We start from the raw sequence: 18,141 nt of genomic DNA, 5'->3' as shown, positions 1-18,141 counted from the left end.
GATCATGTTCATTTCTTTTTTAAAAAAATGTGGCTAAATAAGCTGGTCATGTTGACATATATCTGTAACCCCAGCTACTTGAAAGGCTGAAGCAAGAAGGGAGGCTGAAGCATGAGGATCTCCTGGGCAACTTAACAAGACTCTGTCTTAAAATAAATTAAAAAAAAAAAGGGAGCTGGGGACATAGCTCAGTTTTAGAACCCCCACCCCCAGGTTTAATCCCATACCAAGGTATAGGGAGTGGTAAAGTTAGCTGTGCATATAATATAATGCACATAACATAAAAGTGCCCATCTTAACTACTTTTAAATGTTATATTTCAGTAGTGTGAAATAGTGTAAATATCATTATACATCAAAGCTCCATAATTTTTCATCTTGCAAAACTGAAACTCTATAGCCATAAAATAACAATTCCCCATTTCCTCCTCCTGTATGCCTCTTAACCATCATTCACCTTTTTGTATGAATTTTATTACTCAAGTACCTCATATAAGTAGAATTGTGCAGTACTTTTTTTTTGTAACTAGCTTATTTCACTTAGCATAATGACCTCAAGAACCCTTGCCATCCATGCTGTAAGACATGTCAGAATTTCCTTCCTACTCCATTCCTTTTTATGTCTGAATATACCATTGTATAGCTGCCACACTAAATTTTGTTTATCTTTTCAACAGTTGACAGGCATTTGAGTTGTTTCCACTTTTTGACTACTATGAATAATGCTGCTGTGAACATTCATGTACAAGTTTTTGTGTGGACATGTTTTCAGTTCTCTCAGTTATACACCTAGGAGTGGAATTACTGAGTCATATGGTAACTCCACGGTTAACTTTTTAAAGAACTGGGAAACTTTCAAAGCTCTTATATTCTCACAAGCAAAGTATGAAGGTTCCAATTTCTTCACATAATTGCCACCACTTGTTATTATCCATTGCTTTGTTATAGCTAACCTAGTAGGTGAAATAGTATCTCATTATGGTTTCGACTTATATTTCCCTGAAAATTGCTAACTTTTCTGTGCTTCTTGGCCACTTACATACCTTCTTTGGAGAAATGTCTATTCAGATCCTTTGCCCATTATTTTAATTTAATTCTTTGTCTTTTATTATTGAGTCATTAGAGTTCTTAAAATATATTCTGTATACGAGCTCCTTATCAAACATGATTAATAAATATTTATCTTTTTCTTTTTGCTCCTGTCCCCACTCAGGGATTTTTTCATATTTTTACTTGGTACACCATAGTTGTACATAATAGTGGGATTTGATGCTATGTATTTTGTTCGTGCTCACAAATATAACAATATAATTTGGGCATATGTTTCCCCAGTATTTCCCCTTCCCTCACCTCTTCCCTCCCCTCTTGTCCTTTCCTCTACTGTTTTCCCTTTGATTTTCATATCCGCCCTTTTCTTTTTCCTCTCTGGCTTCCACATCTGAGAGAAAACATGTGACTCTCTTCTGAATTTGGCTTATTTCACTTAACATGGTGTCCTCAACTTCCATCCATTTTCCTGCAAATGACATAATTTCATTCTTTTTACGGTTGAATAAAACTCCATTGTGTATATAGTGTATATATACCACATTTCAAAACAGCTAGGCTGGTTCTTTTGTGTGTGTGTGTGAGTGTGTGGTGCTGGGGATTGAACCCAGGGCCTTGTGCATGTGAGGCAAGCGCTCTACCAACTGAGCTATATCCCCAGCCCTATGCTGACTGTCATTCTTTATTTCTCCTATTCTTGGGTCTCCTGTTTCTCCATGGTTTCCTTTGAAGCAAAAAGATTTTTTAATTTTATTGGGGTACAAATGATCTATTTTTTTTCTTTCTTTCTTTTTTTTTTTTTTTTTTTTTTTTGCTTTTGGTGTTATAACCCAAGGGTACAATGGTTTACTTCTAAGAGCTTTTAGTAGTTTTAGCTGTTCTATTTGGGCCTGTGATCTATTTGAGTTCATTTTTTGTGTATGATGTAAGACAGAGATCCAGCTTCATTCTTTTGTTTGTGGAGACCCATTTGTCACAGCACTGTTTGTAGAAAGACCATTCTTCGCGCTGTTGAATTATCTTGACTCACTTGTCCAAATCAATTCACCATAATTGTGAGAATTTATTTCTGGATTTCCAGTTCTGTCCTGTTGTTGTCTATATCTATCTGTATGCCAGCATCACATACTTCTTAATTTTGGAAAAAGTTTTGATATCAGGAAGATTGACTTTGTTCAATTTTTGACTTTGATCCTCCTTTTCAAGATTTTTTGGCTATTTCGGGTCCTATGCATTTCTATGTGAGTTTTAATATCAACTTCTACAGAATGATAAAGATTGCTTTGACTGCGTAGATCATCTTGGGGAATATTACCATCTTAACAATTTAAGTATCCCAATCCGGGGAATGTCTTTGTATTTGTCTTTTATTTCTTCCAACAATTTTGTAGTTTTCAGAGTTCAAGACTTCTTTTTTATGGGGGGGAAGGGCACAAGGAATTGAACCCAGAGTCACCTTACTACTGAGCTACATCTGCAGTGCTTTTTAGTCTGAGACAGGTTCTCACTCAGCTGCCAAAGCTAACCTTGAACTTGGCAATCCTCCTGCCTCAGCCTCCCACATCACTGGAATTAAGGCATGTGACTCTGCTCCTGGTTTTTGCTTCTTTTGTTAATTTTTTAAAAACTATTTTATTTCCTTTGAAGCTACTATAGATAGAATTGTTCTCTTAATTTCTTTTCCAGGTTGTCCATTGCTGATATACCAAAATATGGCCGGCGGGGGGGTATTGATCTTTTACCTTGGAACCTTACTTAATCCATTTATTAGTTCCAATAGTTTTTAATGAATTCCTTAGGACTTTCTTTATGAAAACTCATGTCAACTACAAATAGAAATAGATTTACTTCTTTCTTTCCAATATGGAGGCCTTTTGTTTCTTTTTTCTTGCCTAATTGCCCTGGCTAATTGTCCTTGCAGTACAATGTTGAAAACAAGTGATCCTGATCTTCAGGAGAAAGTATTAAATCTTTCACTATTAAGTATGAAATTAGGTTTCTAGTGGATGCCTTTGTCAGATTGGGGACACTCCCTTCTATTCCTTGTCTGTTGAGTCTCTTTCTCATAAAACAGTGTTGCATTTTGTTCAGAGTTTTTTCTGTATCTATTAGAAGATCATGTGGGGCTTGTAGTTTATTCCATTATTATGGTGTGTGTGTGTGTGTGTGTGTGTGTGTGTGTGTGCGCGCGCACGCGCATTGGTTTTCAGATGTTAAACTACCCTGTTAGTCATGAGATAAATAACAATTGGTTATGGTGAATAATTATTTTTATATGTTGCTGGATTATGTTTGCTAGTATTGTATTGAGAATTTTTTGCTTCAGTCTTCCTAAGAGGCATTGGTTTGTAGTTTTCTTATTATGTTTTTGGTTTCCTACCTTATTTTTTATTCTATCCTGTTCCTTTTAAACATTGGCTTACATAGAATGATTATATTTCTCACTCTTTTATACATCTTTTTTTTATTGAACTCTTATTCTATTCCAGATACTATTTCAGGCACTTAAGATCCCCTATAGGAAAAACAAAGTCCTTTACTCTTATGGAGCTTGTATTCTAGTGAAGTAAGACACTAAAAAAAAAATAAGGAAGAAAAATGTCACAGTACTAAATTAGTCTCTTGCTCACTTTAGATGAGATATACAGGGAAAGTTTCTCTGAAAATATGTCATTTAAACCAAGATATAAGAGATGAGAAGGAGCCAGTCATGGACAGATATGATGAGCCTACCAGACTGAGCACACTACTAGTACAGAGTCTACCAGGTCAGAAGAAGCTCTTTGTGTCTGAAGACCAGCAAGATGCCCAATATGTCCAAGGACACAGTTGTCAGAAGAATGATCTAAGCTCAGATGGGAGAAATATGCAGGGTACAAAATATGAAAGATTTTGAAGTTAGGGTAAGGAAATTGTATTTTATTCTTAAAGTACTGAGAAGACCTTGAAAACTATTAAGCAAGGAATATAACATGATCTAATTTGAATTTGAATTTTAAAAGAGCATTAATTAGCCTGGGGCAGTGGCACATGCCGGTAATCCCAGTGACTAAGTAGGCTGAGGCAGGAGAATTGCAAGTTCATACCCAGCCTCCAGCAATTTGGCAAGGCCCTAAGCAACTTAGTGAGACCTTGGTCTCAAAATAAAAAATAAAACAGGGCTGGTGATGTGGCTCAGTGTTTAAGAGCCCCTGGGTTTAATCCCTGTTACAAAAAAAATTTTAAAAAAAGAGAGCATTAGTTATTGAGTCACAAACAAATTGTAGAATTGTATAGGAGTTGCAGAATGGAAATGAGAAGGCCATTGTAGAAAGATGAGATATCACGATGGCTTAGATGAAGACAGTGCCAGTAAGAATGGAAAACAGTGGACAGTATGTGGTTTGGAAATAGAATCTGTAAGATGTTCTGCAGATGGTGGGGGTGGGGGTGTCAGGGAAAGGGACATCAAGAATGACTCTCAGAGGGCTGGGGTTTTGGCTCAGCAGTAGAGCACTCATCTAGCACATGAAAGGCCCTGGGTTCCATCTTCAGCACCACATAAAAATAAACAAATAAATAAAATAAAGGTATTGTGTCCAACTACAACTAAAAATAAATATTTTAAAAAAGGATGACTTTCAGAGACTGAGACAGAAGGATCACGAGTTCAAAGCCAGCCTCAGCAACTTAGAGAGGCTCTTAAGCAACTCAGCAAGACCCTGTCTCTTAAAAAAAAAAAAAATATATATATATATATATATATATATAAAAGGGCTGAGGATGTGGCTCTGTGGTTAAGTGCCCCTGGGTTCATCCCCAGTACCCCCCCCAAAAAATGGATTTCAGATCTTGTTATATATTCAGTTAAAAAAAAATTGAAGGTGGGCTGGAGCTGTAGTTCAGTGGTAGAATACTTGCCTAGCATGTGTGAGGCTCTGGATTTGATCCTCAGCACCACATAAAAATAAATAAAATAAAGATATTGTGTCCAACTACAACTAAAAAATAAATATTTTTTTAAAAACTGGAGGCAAAAGCAGACTTAGGTAGGGTGGCTCAAACCATGAATTCTGCTTGTCCATGTTTAGTTTGAAGTACCTTTTGGGTATCCAGAGGAATTGTCAGATAGGAACTACATCTAGGAATCTGGCATTCCAGGGAGAGGTCAGAACTGAAGATAAAGATAAAGATAAAGATAAAGATTCAGGAATCAATAGCATGTGGGTCTCTCCACCCCTTCCCACCCACAGCCCTTCATCCCTGGATACTTGCAGTTTCCCCTCACCAGACTTTCCTTTATTTATTTCGTCACAGCTTCATATTTCCTCAGAGCAGGCAGTTTTTTTCCATGGTGTCATTCTCTGGGAACCTTTCCAATATGGAACTTGCCCACACCAAGACTAAAAACCTTTCATTTGTTCTTTTTCATTCACATATTAAAATGTGCAGTTACCCAGAGGATGAATAGGTTCGGGGAAATTGGACTTTGTAGACGTCAAGGACCTTATGAAACTGCTTTGGATTTGGATTGCTAAGTGGTGAGGTCAATGCAGCCTGAAAAGAAAGTGGAAAAGGAAAATGGTACAGAAAAGGGCTTGTTACTACTCTTTAAGACACAAAGGATTTGTTGGTATCTTTTGCAGGGACGCTGTAGTTTAAGAGAGAAGTCATGAAGAAGTTCTAGGGACGGCCTTCACATGGAAGTCACCATTGTGATCATCTGATTAAAAATTGTGTAGGGGAGGCTGGGGATATAGCTCAGTTGGTAGAGCGCTTGCTTCAAATGCACAAGGTCCTGGGTCAATCCCCAGTACTAAACAAAATAAAACAAAACAACAACAACAACAAAAAAAAAAACATTGTGCAGATGTAAGATTATAGTACAGGTTGCAGGACAGGATAAATATATTATGCAGTTTTGCCCCAGTTTATTTAAAATTTTATAGATCCAAAAACTAGATCATAGGACCTGGAATATTTTATCTGGTCCCCAAGCTACCCGATTTCCTGTTATCAAGGGATCTCAGATACTCAGTTGGTAGTCAGATTTCGTTACAGTGATCCTGGAAAGTAGCTGCAGACCTGAATATTTTTACTTCTTAGAATGTAAGTATGAGCAGAATACAACAGACACTAGTATGGCAATATGTAAATCAATGGATGTGTAACCAATGTGATTCTGCAATCTGTATACGGGGTAAAAATGGGAGTTCATAACCCACTTGAATCAAAGTGTGAAATATGATATATCAAGAACTATGTAATGTTTTGAACAACCAATAAAAAAAAGAAAAAAAAGAATGTAAGTATGATCTGTCACAGCTAGAAAATTGTGTCTCCGTTCTGATTTGCATGATACTATGCAAATATCACCAAGTTCTTGGGTGGAGGGTAGAAGGTCTTCTGTCAGGACCTTGCAAACTAACACTCCATTTGTTGATACACACTCTTTAGTCTGATTAGAAGCTAATTGAGTTATTTACAGTGTTCTTGGGTCGGCCATGGTGGGGGTGGGATGCAAGAGCACCAGGTACCATGTATAAAAAGACTCAAGGATGGGTGGAAGGCAGGCCAGTAGTGGGGGGCTCCTAGTGCCTCAGCTACATGTCTTTCATGTTGTACCTGCCTGTAGGTGGTAGAGCTTATTGTTCTCAGATTCTTAGTAGGAGTCTTACAGACTTTAACTGAATTTTCTCTAATTTATTTACCATGTTGGTATGGTATATGTATGTATATGTGTGTGTGTATGTGTATATAGCACCAGGGAAGGACAATCAGGGGCATAGATTAATTTTACTTTAGATCTAGTATAAATTTGGAGGTTAGTCAACTAAACCCAACCCTGAGCCAACTTGTAGTCCAGATTTTATTTTTTAATTTTTTTATCTTTGGTACTAGGGATTGAACCCAGGGGTGATTAACCACTGAGCCACATCCCCAACCCTTTTTCATTTTGAGTCCAGGTTTTGCTACACTGGTTAGGGCCTCACTAAGTTGCTGAGGCTGGCCTGGAACTTGTGATCCTTCTGCCTCAGCCTCCTGAGTTACTAGGGTTCCAGGTGTGCACCACTGTGCCCAGCTGGTAGCTCAGATTTTAAAGAGCACTAACCTGTCCTCCCAAGTGCCATCAGTCCTCCCTTTCATCCTATTTTGTCATCTTCAGACCCTCGTGATGATGTCGTATCACCTTCCCCCATTCACATTGTGAGGCCATTGACTTTGTCAGCTGCTGTTTCCTGCCCCCTGCCTAAGATGATGCAGGATCCACAGTGCAGCTCTTACCACTCTGGACCCTTCAGGGAGGCACCTAACAACATCAACCTAATGTCTACACCCACTTAACACACTTAAAATACTTAAGACCCCACAGTATCATTTGAAGCCAAATCACTCCATTCCTCTCTTTTTTTTTTAAAGAGAGAGAGTGAGAGAGAGAGAGAGAGAGAGAGAGAGAGAGAGAGAGAGAGAGAGAGAATTTTTAATATTTATTTATTTTTTAGTTATCGGCGGACACAACATCTTTGTTGGTATGTGGTGCTGAGGATCGAACCCGGGCCGCACGCATGCCAGGCGAGCACGCTACCGCTTGAGCCACATCCCCAGCCCCCATTCCTCTCTTTTTATACTTTAAAGAAAACAGAGAGACACCCTCTCGTGGTCTGAGAGTCACAAAATTGGGGTGGCAAGAAATGAGAGTGGCCGTACAGAGGCCCCCTCATGTGCAGGGGCAGCAGAGCTGTAGGCAGTGTGGAGTTTCTGGGCATCCGTGCAGAGCTGTGGGTGCTGATGGTGCTGGTCCTGAGGGCTCAGCAGCTGTTCGATATAAGCCAGCTCAATATCTTGGCAGAGACTTTGGGGTCTCTATGGGCTTTGCTCCAATTCCAGGCTCTCAGAAGAATGGTAAGGGGAGGGAGAACAGAGGAGATGAATGAGAGAAAAACTAGAAAAAGGGTTGTGTTGATACTAGAAAAAAATGAAAGCTGTCCGGGAGTTTATGTTTGCATGGTAGAATACAAATACCTTGACCTGGTGCTGTTTAGCATCCTTCTCTGACTACCTTCCAAAATCTCACACACACACACACCAGACACAGCAACGCAAAACCCTGGTCTGGAAAATCTTTCCACTGGAGCATCAGCAGCATGCCTTGTGATGACAGGTTTAATGGTTTTATATCTCTGCATTCCACTGAGACCACCTACCAAGAGGCCACAGCCCACTGACCTGCCTAGCCAAGGCCTGAGACTAAGCTGGAACACCAAGGGCAGAGCCAGGAGTTGGGAGAGTTGCCTTCTGCTCTGGCTGATTCACACTGACTTGCTGTGTGACTTCATTCATGTTGCTTGCCCTCTCTATAATTCTGAATTGCAAATTATAAAATAGAACTGATGGTTCTAACTCTTAGAAACCTCCCTAGAACAGAGTAAATTATGGTCGTCAAGTGCTTGTGCTTCTATGAAGTAAGAAACTCAAGAAATCCAGTGTTTTTATCTTTTTTCTCATTGAGATAGGATTTCAGATACTAAAAGCCTATGCTAGTCATTAGTAGACACTTCACCAGAAAGAAAGCATAGAAAGCAAAGGGACCCACAAAAGAGGGAGAGCCTATGGTAATTTTGGCCAGCAACCTGAATCAGAGGGTGCAGATGACATTTTTCTGTCTTCTAATTCCTCTTTCCAATCTGATCTCTTTCTGAGACACTGGTTGGGTGGGCCACAGGATGAAACAAAAACCATCAGAGTTGCTCTAGTCTGCCTGTTGGCAGTACGTGGATCAGGGCAGAAAAGAGCAGCCTATTTTATTATTTTTTTGTTTGACCATTTGAAGGAAGCCATAAACTATGTAATCCCAGCAGCTGGGGAGGCCGAGGCACAAGGGTCACAAGTTCAAAGCCAGCCTATGTAACTTAGCAAGGCCCTGTCTGAAAATTAAAAAAAATAAAAAGGGCCAGGGATGTGGCTCAGTGGTTAAGTACCTTTGGGTTCAATCCCTGGTACAAAAAAGACAAAACAAACAACAACAACAAAAAACAGCATAAATGTATTAGCGTACATTTCTACAGATCAGAAACCCAAATTGGGTCTTCCAGGTGAAAGACAAGGTGTTGTTGACCTGGCTATATTCCTTCCAGAGGTTCTAGGAGAGGCCACCTGCAATTCCTTGGCTTGTGGCCCCTCCCTCCATCTTCAAAGCATTGTTGCTCCAGCCTGTCTCTGTCACATTTCCTCTCTTATCTGACCTCCTGCTGCCCTGTGTGAGGACTCTTGGTTAAACTGGGATCCAGCCCTGCCTTTGTTGGGTTTCTGAGGACTTCTCATGAAAGGGAGGTGTAGTCATCACTGGAGCTGACAGCCACTGGGGCAAATACATAGGCTGGTCTGTGGAACTTTCCTTAGAACAGGAGGCAACAGAACATTACAGGCCTTTTGACACCCCTCCCCACGAAAGGGTTGACAAGCCCAGAAAGGATCAAGTCCAGAAATAAAAAGAAGAGGGCCCTGATATGCCTGGATTATAAGAAACTCCTGACAAGGGTAAGAGCAGCATCAGGCTGAGGGGACGTAACAGCAGTCTGGTTGACAATGCTCCCCTCTGCCTTGACTTCAGCCTCACTTCACCAAAGCCCGTTGCGCTTTCCATCCCTTCATGCCTTTATTTTTAGTTTGGGGTATTTTCTATTGTTTGAAGGTTGCCTTGCAACCCGTTTGCCTTGAGGCTTTAAACAATATAGAGTTTCTTCGCTGAGCAGCAACAGTAGCCAAGAGAGACTGAATATAAACTTTTAAGTCCATTTTCTCAGAGTTTGTACATCAGCAATGGCTTTAAACGGAGTAGCTCACGCCCCCAGCTTGCCTGTCCCTGGGGGAGGGGAGAGGGTGGCTGATGGGGAACATGTTGTGTTCTCTTATCTTCCACGCTAGTGGAAGGGGATAAGCACCAGAATAGGAAAACAAAATATCTAGCTATTAATATACTCTAGTCCTCCAGCACATGGACTGGATCTGTTTATTTGTGAAAGGCAAGGGTGCTTCTCCCTGACCTCTTGGAGCTCTGCCGCCAGCTGGGCGGGAAATGGTGGAGGTGATACCGTCCATAAGGTGAAGGGAATAGAACCAGAGCCGAGTGTCCCATGGAAAAGAGAACTCTTCAGATTTGTGTCAAGAAAAGTGGCTTTTCTGGCTCAACCTGCCTCAAGCCCCAGCCACCCCATTCAGGGAATTACCAAAGAAAGCAAGCACGAACTAAGAGGATTTACCATGAGAGAGTGGCCCAGCCCCACTCCCACCACACAGGTGTCTCCACCACGTTCTTTGTGTGCAACCCAGGGAACCAGAGAACTGGGCAACCTCCCCAGAAGAGAGAACATACAGGTTCCTCAAGACAACCACTTATTTGGCAGTGAGCAAGGCTAAAAATGGAATGCTTCCCGGCCCCAGAGGACAGGGGGACAGAGGAAAGCAACCCTGTGCAGCTCCGATCCCGGGTCCTACCTCAGCCCCTTCGTAGTCTGAGTGAAGGAGTGCTGGGTGGCAATAGTTTTCTAGATGGTTAGTTAATGATAAGCCTTCAGCTGGGAACAGCCAGAAGGGGGAGATTTTGTCTGGGGTGGGGAGCATGCCCATGCCTCTTGAGCCTGCTGTGTCACGACAGAGGTTCCACAGCACACTTTGACTGCCTAAAGAGATCTGTCACCCACCAGGGTCAGGCCGCCTCAGGTCCCTGAGACTGTGTGACCAACCAGAAGCCCCAGCTTAAGCACTGGGAAAAGAGAGCAGCGTTGGCAAGTCCGGCCCTCTCCAAGAGCAAACAGGGACAAAGGTCCTTGTACTTACAGCTGCTTCTCCCATCCTGCCTGCTGTGTCACATGCCCCAGTTTGTCCTGGTGTTGCTGCATTAGGCAGAAACCTGCCATCTCTGTGCCTGCAGGGACACCCACTATCCCAGGTCCGTTCCCAGGCGGGATACCTGAGCAGCAGCGAAGGCTTTGGCATCCAATAGCTTTGAAACAGAAGCTGCCGTGTCTTCACCTGTTCAGTTGGGAGCCAGATGTCATGAGCTATCATCAAAGAATGCACGAGAGGAAAGAATTTGAATAAAAGCTGGCTCCCCTACCTGTCTGAAAAAAGCGGGGCTCCCTGTGTAAACCCCAGCTCGACAGGCATTCTCAGAATTTGAGCAAACTCCCTTTGTGATTATTTCTTATACTACATTTTATTGTCACCCAGTGTGTTTGAATTTGTCTCTGCTCCAGCAGGTCTGGAAACCCATTGGGTTTCTGTGTGAGAATTCAAACAAGCGGAGGCCATGGAGTTTGCCAAGTGTCGCCGGGCCCGGCACCAACTTGACAGGATAGAGGGCAGGAGAAAGAAGGCTTGGACGTAATGAATCATTGAGGCTCTGGCCCACAGCCTTCCTCCTGGGATTAGTATCAGGAGCGTCGTGGTTGTTTTTCCTTCTTTGTACCTAAGAATGGCCTTCAGCCCCAACTGACGGGGCTGGGGCTGTCGATGCTGACTTCACTGACTTCCATACAGAGCACTCCATGTGATGATCTTGTTTAATTTCTGCCTGAAACCCATGAGGTAGAATCAGCACTGACCCACTTATAGGTGAGGACCAAGGCTCAGAGAAGTCTGAGTTGATCTGCTTTGTGTATCTGCAGTTGTGACTTGCTAGCACCCTGTTCTAAAAGGACAAAAGGAAAGAATATGAGGACAATGTCTCTGTGGGCTGCAGTTATGCACAGTCTTCTTAGAGTCTGGGAAAGGGGAAATACTGGGGAATGATATTGGCCAAGTTATACTGTTATATCTTGTGCATAAGATGTAATAATGAATCTCACCATTATGAACAATTATAGTGCATCAAAAAAATATGGATAAAATGAAGGTAGTTTAGAGTTTTAAAAAATAAAGTTTATTACTTTCATTTGAAAAAAAAAAAAAAGAGGCAGCAGTAGCAGCAGCAGCTAGGCCCTCTTGATTTATACTCCACAGGCCGTCGGAGGAAGTTGTTTAGCTTCTCAGGTGATAGATGAGGGCTGGGTCCCTTCTGTTTGCAGAACGTGCGTTGAAGGGTAAGTCAGGACAGCATCTCTCCTCTGGTCCCCATCAGGGACTCCGCAGGCTGAGTGCTGTGGCTGTGTTTATATCATTATTTTTAAGGCACTGGTACCAGGGCTGCAGCTCTAAGCCCTCTCTTCCTCTAGCCACCCTCCATGTGGAAAGAAGCCAAATGGGAGCATTTCCCCAACCATTTCCCCTCAGGGCAGCTGGTACCAACTTGAAACCTAAGACATGCAACACTACAGCCCAGCTGAAATCTGGTCAAACCATGCTTTTGTAGACACAGCAGGAAGCTATTCCGTGGCCTGGTGTCAAGAACCCCCTCAGGGCCCAGGGGTGCTCTGTGTCCCTGGTTTGCCCGGAGGAGTCACCTGGCTAGTGAAGCATCTCAGCACTTGCTCTCAGACTGAGACTGTAGTCAGCAGCTTACTGGAAGAGAGGAAAAAGGATTCCTGAGATTTTAGTGTGTTATTCAGAGTCTTTTCTGGGAAAGCCTCTCTGGAAAAGGAGGATAGTAGAGGAGTTTCTAGGGAATGGAAACAGCCCCCTCTATTTGCAACTGTGACAGCAGAGCGTCAATTCAATGTGCTATCCCAGCCCAACCAGCTACCGGCTGCCTTCAGAGCAGCTATGCTGCCCTCATCTTGGGGAACTCTTCTATGGATGTGCAGTGCTGGTGAGGGACCCCTGGCTTTCCTGGCTGTCCCACAGGCCCCAGGACCCACAATCCAATGCCCCCAAATAGTGCCGGAGTTTGATTCCATCCTGCCGGCCACCTAGGCTGCATACCTCAGCCTTGCCCACACTGTTTCTGAGTTACGTCCACTGGCAGCGGGCACCAGCTCTCATTCCCCATGACCTGATATCCCCTGGTTAATAAACAGCTCACATAAAGACACCACACAGTGTAGCAAGAGGCAGAGAAAGACTGCGGCTCCCTGAACGTGAGCCAGGAAGCCCTGGACTTGGCCCAGGAACTCAGTGGCTGTTTCTGTTCTCTGCCCTTTGGTAGCCTTCCTCAGGGTTATGAAGCAGGGGGAAGCTTGGGTCCCCACCCGAAACCATAGTAGACGGCATGTCTGTGAGGTATTTATTAATCAGTGGGAGATTGCTGCGGACCTTCCTGGCGGAGTATCAGTCCTCTTTGCTAAAGGAGGCCAAAGTTCTGCACTTCATTTCTTCAAATCTGTTTCTGCAAGAGCCTTAGGTTCCTGCTAATTCAAACCTCAATCTCCTATCTTCCCACTTGCTGGTCTCTATGAGCTGCCCAGGTGGCACTCTTCCTACCCACATCCCCCCAATCTCCTGTACCATTTTATCTCCTGGGTTTGTAGATGTCCTTGAGATGTCCTTGTAGAAGGAAACAGGAGTGTGTACCAGACAGTCCCGTCCTTGTTTCTTTGGTTTGAATCCAACCCCACAAGGGGAGCTGGAGCCCTCTCCCTGGGCCTGCCCATTGTCAAGGTCCTGGTCACCTTTGAAGCCTCCTGCAGGGATCCCCTTTGCCAACGGAGCCTTTTCTAAAGCTCAGCAGCATGACATTTTGGACTTGGAAATCCCTAGACAAATATGTCTCACTTAATCCTCCCCAAGTTGGCCCCCAGTGGAGGTACTGGCTTAGCCAAATTTATCAGATACCTCTGGTCCCTGTAGCAAACATTCCCTTTGTTCCAGGCATTGTGTTTGGGCCTGAGCATACAGGGCAAACAAGGTAAAGTCCCTGTCCTTGAGAAGCAACCAAACTGTTGGAAGAGACACACAGAAAACAGAGGGTCCCCCTCATTCTAGATGCCTCAGACCCAACTCTTGACTTACCCAGCCTCTCCACATCCCTCCTTTCTCACCTTTTACCAGCTCTGCAACTTCAGATTATTTGCTCACTCTGAACCTCAAGTTCCTCATCTGAAAAGTGGAGTTATTAGTCTACTTCATTCCTAGGGGCAATGTGAGGATTCAATGAAATGTATTTGTAAGGAATGCAGCAGGAACAGGCATGTAGCAGAGCCTGGCACATAGGACTGAGTCAGTGTTGGCCGTTACTATTTTCTCCTGAGTATAACATTTGCCAGGAAGAGTGGTAGAATCAGGCAGAACCAGACTGGGATCCCGGTTCTCCCATGTACTAACAACTAACTGTATGTTTTTGGCCAAAATAATCTCTCCAAATATCAATTCCATGAGTAATGATGATTTGTTCCCAACAATAAATTAGTTTAGCTGAGCTCAGTGGCACACACATGTAAGCAACTCAAGAGGCTTAGGCAGGAGGATCATAAGTTGGAGGCCAGCCTCAGCAACTTTTTGAGACCCTGTCTCAAAAATAAAAATAAAAAGCCCTGGGGGTATATAGCTTAGTAAAAGAGTACTTGCCTAGCAGGTGTGAGGTACTAGATTCCAACTCCAGCACTGAAAAGAAATTAGTTAATATATGTGAAAGTACCTAACACACAGCAAGAGTTCCACACATGCAGCCTCCAGGAATTCCCAAAGGCTCTGAAGACCCTAAAGTTTCAGAGGGGCTGAAGAGACGGAAAGAAGCCAGTGCCTCCCTTAGCAAATGTCCCCCATTCTCTTGGTTACTCCTCGGAGCCTGACCCTCCCTGATTTGGTTCTCATTCTCCCAGAGAAGCACATTCCCTGATAAACTGTTCCCTCCTCTGTCCTCTGTGCCTCTGTACTAAGTGCCAGGAGGCCCTGGTGCTGTCCACACTCAGTCATCGCCCGCCTGGGATGGGCATTCGGCTCCCCTAATCACTCACCACAGCTCAACCGCCCGCTCCTCACCACCCCCACCTTATTCCCCCAGCTCCTTAATCAAATTAAGGGAAAGAAGAGGGTTTAGATAGGGTTACTAAATATATTTCTGTTCAGGGGACAGAGAAAAAGAGAAGAGTTTGGAGGAGGAGGTAGGGTGTGAAATTCCTTAATGGAATGTGCCCCTAGAGCCTCCTCTCCCTAGAATAAGCGAGAAACACCAAGGGGGCAGAGTTTGCCCTGTGTCAGAGTCGCACATACATTCTCTCCTGGGGAGAGATACAGCTGGTGGCAGAGAGCCTGCTTCCCAGAGAGGTCTGCCGAGGGCACTGGGCCTCGTGATCTGGGCTGACCCTGGTCTATATATTTCACAGGACACCCTGGCTCCAAGGGGGTGACTCGGCCCTCTGTGGAGCAGGACACCAAGGCAGGGGCTCTTCACAGCTGGGGGTCATAGTTTACCCTGCTGTATCCTCCCCACACCACCAGATTCTAGAACTTTTGGAAATATTTACTGTTTAAAAACTTTAAAGTGCTTACTGCAGAAATCTTTGAAAAGATACTGAAAGTATAAAAGAGAAAACAAAAAGAACCTATAATTCACAGCCTAACCACTGGTAGTATTTTGAGGTTTGTCCTTTAGTCCTTTAAAGGTTTTGAAACACACTCATATGTATTCTTGCAAAAGTGTGTACGTTGGAAAGTTGATTATATGTATGTGCATTGTTTGTAGCTTGCTTTTATATTTAGTTTATTATTTTTGGTTCCAGTTCATCAGAAGTTCTTCTGAAATATTTTAAAATAGCATAAATTGGGATTTGTCCCATATTTAAAAATTAGACACGACTGTTATGAGATGATCATTGCTCATGTTTTCTGGCCTTCTAAGCCAGGAACTCTGCTAAATACTTCATACACACTGTCCCTTTTAATCCTCAGAGCAACTCTCCAAGGCAGATACTGATAAACTCATTTTATAGATAAGGATAATGAGGCTCAGAGAGGTGAAAGAAGTTGTCCTCAGTCCCTCAGAACTGAAAATGCCTCCAGGATTTCACAACATGGACACATAACGTCATTGGAGCATAATGTCTACACCAATGGTCATTTTTAATGACTACATAATATTTTCCAGTATGGCTTTATCATGATGAACCAGGCTCTTTTTGTTAGACACTTAAATTGGATTTTATTAAGCTGTTTTTGTTGTTGTTGATGTTATTTTTAGAACTATTATAATGATCATTGTTGCTTAAAATCACCTTGGTTCACACATCTCTCATTATTTCTTTTTTTTAATAAATTTATTCTAATTTGTTATCTATGACAGCAGAATGCATTATAATTCATATTACACATGTAGAGCACAGTTTTTTGTATCTCTGGTTGTATTCAAAGTATAAATTCACACCATTAGGTGTCTTCTCATTATTTCTTTAGCATCATTTCCTGGAAGTGAAATTACTGAGTCATCCTTTTAAAAGTCTTGTTACATGTTACCAAGTGACTTCCAGAAAGCCAACATGCACTCCCACCAGCAGGTGAAGAGAGGGCCCTCTTTAAAACAATTCCATTGGGTAGGTGGACATTCTGCCTTTGACTCAATTTACATTTTCTTGATAACTAGCGAGGCTGAACTTTTCTTTCTTGTGTTTATTAGTCAGTTGTAAATCCATGAGTAATTATCTCAGCAATTTTGTCATTCCTGCTGACTCTGCCTCTCCCATCCCCCCATCTCTCTCCCTTTCTCTCTTTCCCTTCCCTCCCCTTCCTCTTCCCTTCCTCTCTCCCTTCAATCTCTTCCAGCTACTTTAGGAGTGCATTATTTGGGGGAGGAATGTTTTCTGATCCACATACCCAACAGAGGCAGAACTTCAGTCTTTTTATTTTATTTTATTTTCAGTTTTTGGCGGACACACCATCTTTATTTTATTTTATGTGGTGCTGAGGATCGAACCCAGTGCCCCGCGCATGCCAGGTGAGCGCATTACCGCTTGAGCCACATCCCAGCCCAGAACTTCAGTCTTAATGAGAAGGTGTATCCCTCTTTTGGTCACCTATCCCAGTCATCCCCAGCCATGCCATGTGGCTCCTGCAGCATTGCCCCACCTCAGAGGAAAGGTCAGAGCTCAAGGTTTGCCATCCGCCAAACTGAGGCTCAAATCTGCCACCTCAGGCCATTCTGGAGAGAGGAGAGTTTTGCTCAGGAAGTAACCAGCGGCAGCCAGCAGGCCCATGCCCTCCACTTTCTCTTCCCAGGAAACTTTACTTCCTGTGGTTCTCTAGGGAGGCGAGAGAATGATGGGACCTGAAGAAGGGCCTGGCTTTCCTTAATGAGGTTCTAACAGGTCCCCATCTTTGAGGAGTCCTGTGATCCTTGCTAGAGAGGAATATGCCCTCATATCCCATGGGTTGCATGATTCCCTTCTACCTGGAGCATCGGAAGGGCAGGCGGTGCCACCCAGAGCTGAGCAGGTGCTAACTGGGTAGTCCTGGGCACACTCGACTTCCCCTCTTCAGGCTCCAGCTGCATACCCAGCTAGAGTGTGTCCCTTTCTTTGGGTGGGGCTTTGAACTAGACTTATCCTGTCCTACCTGCTGCTGCTCCTGGGCCACCTAAGGCCTCCTTCACATCAGGGTGCACCTCCCACTGTCTTTGGAGAACTTGAGACTCCCCCCTTCTGTGGCCTCTCTTCAGCTAAGTTCCAGTTAAAAATTGGACCCCCACCTTCCTTTCCTTCTCTTCCACTTAGCATCTTCCTCCTGGGCCTGTGGCCCAGGTGCTGGAAACTCAGTTCCATCAGATTTTTCCCCTGGTAGTAGCAGAGTGGACCTGAGATCCCGGCAGGCTGGGCAAGTGAAAGGTGGAAGTCTGGCCTCAGGACTGGACACTGAGTCCTCTCCTCAGCCTTTAACATGAACCCTGTGTGTCTTTATATCAAGACAGCAGCTTCCACGGGATTCCCGATTTTCAGTCCTATTTTTAAAGCCCTCACTCTATTATTCTAGCATGTCCTGGCTCCAGAAATGACAGTGTTGGCACTTGTGACTGTTGTAACATGGATCAGAAAGACTACTCAGGACAGTAGAGCTGCCGTAGTGATGAACATCTGGGCCCATTCTCTGACAGAGGAAGGGTAATGATTAGGGGAACAAAGATGTCGATGCAGCAGTTCTGACCCCTACAGGGGCCATACAGGATAAAGACAGCTGAAGGGCCAAGAAGTGGTGGCCACAGCACAGTGTGAATTCAGAGGAGAGAACTCTGACAGACCCGAAGCTAGGGGAAAGC

The 18,141-nt window shown here is 43.5% G+C and overlaps 1 protein-coding gene across 2 annotated transcripts in view; it reads right to left on the bottom strand.

Annotated features, from left to right (window-relative positions):
* Positions 1-13,934, bottom strand: part of LOC308644061 (uncharacterized protein) — a 109,956-nt gene extending 96,022 nt beyond the window's left edge. Inside the window, exons 1-4 of one of the 2 annotated variants that reach the window (XM_081284754.1) lie at positions 13,407-13,934; positions 12,467-12,524; positions 10,863-12,169; positions 5,127-5,199 (exon numbers count right to left, since the gene is read on the bottom strand). In XM_081284754.1, the coding sequence (XP_081140880.1) occupies positions 5,127-5,199; positions 10,863-10,942 (153 nt within the window). In that variant the 5' untranslated portion in view covers positions 10,943-12,169; positions 12,467-12,524; positions 13,407-13,934. The remainder of the gene's footprint in view (positions 1-5,126; positions 5,200-10,862; positions 12,170-12,466; positions 12,525-13,406) is intronic. The other variant, XR_014020889.1, reaches the window with a different exon arrangement.
* Between the last annotated feature and the right edge of the window lie 4,207 nt (positions 13,935-18,141).

This window comes from Spermophilus citellus, assembly GCF_964194105.1.
Source record: "Spermophilus citellus genome assembly, chromosome: 3".
NCBI lineage: Eukaryota > Metazoa > Chordata > Mammalia > Rodentia > Sciuridae > Spermophilus > Spermophilus citellus.
Note: the sequence above shows the minus strand (reverse complement) of the source record. Positions and strands in the feature narration are given on the sequence as shown.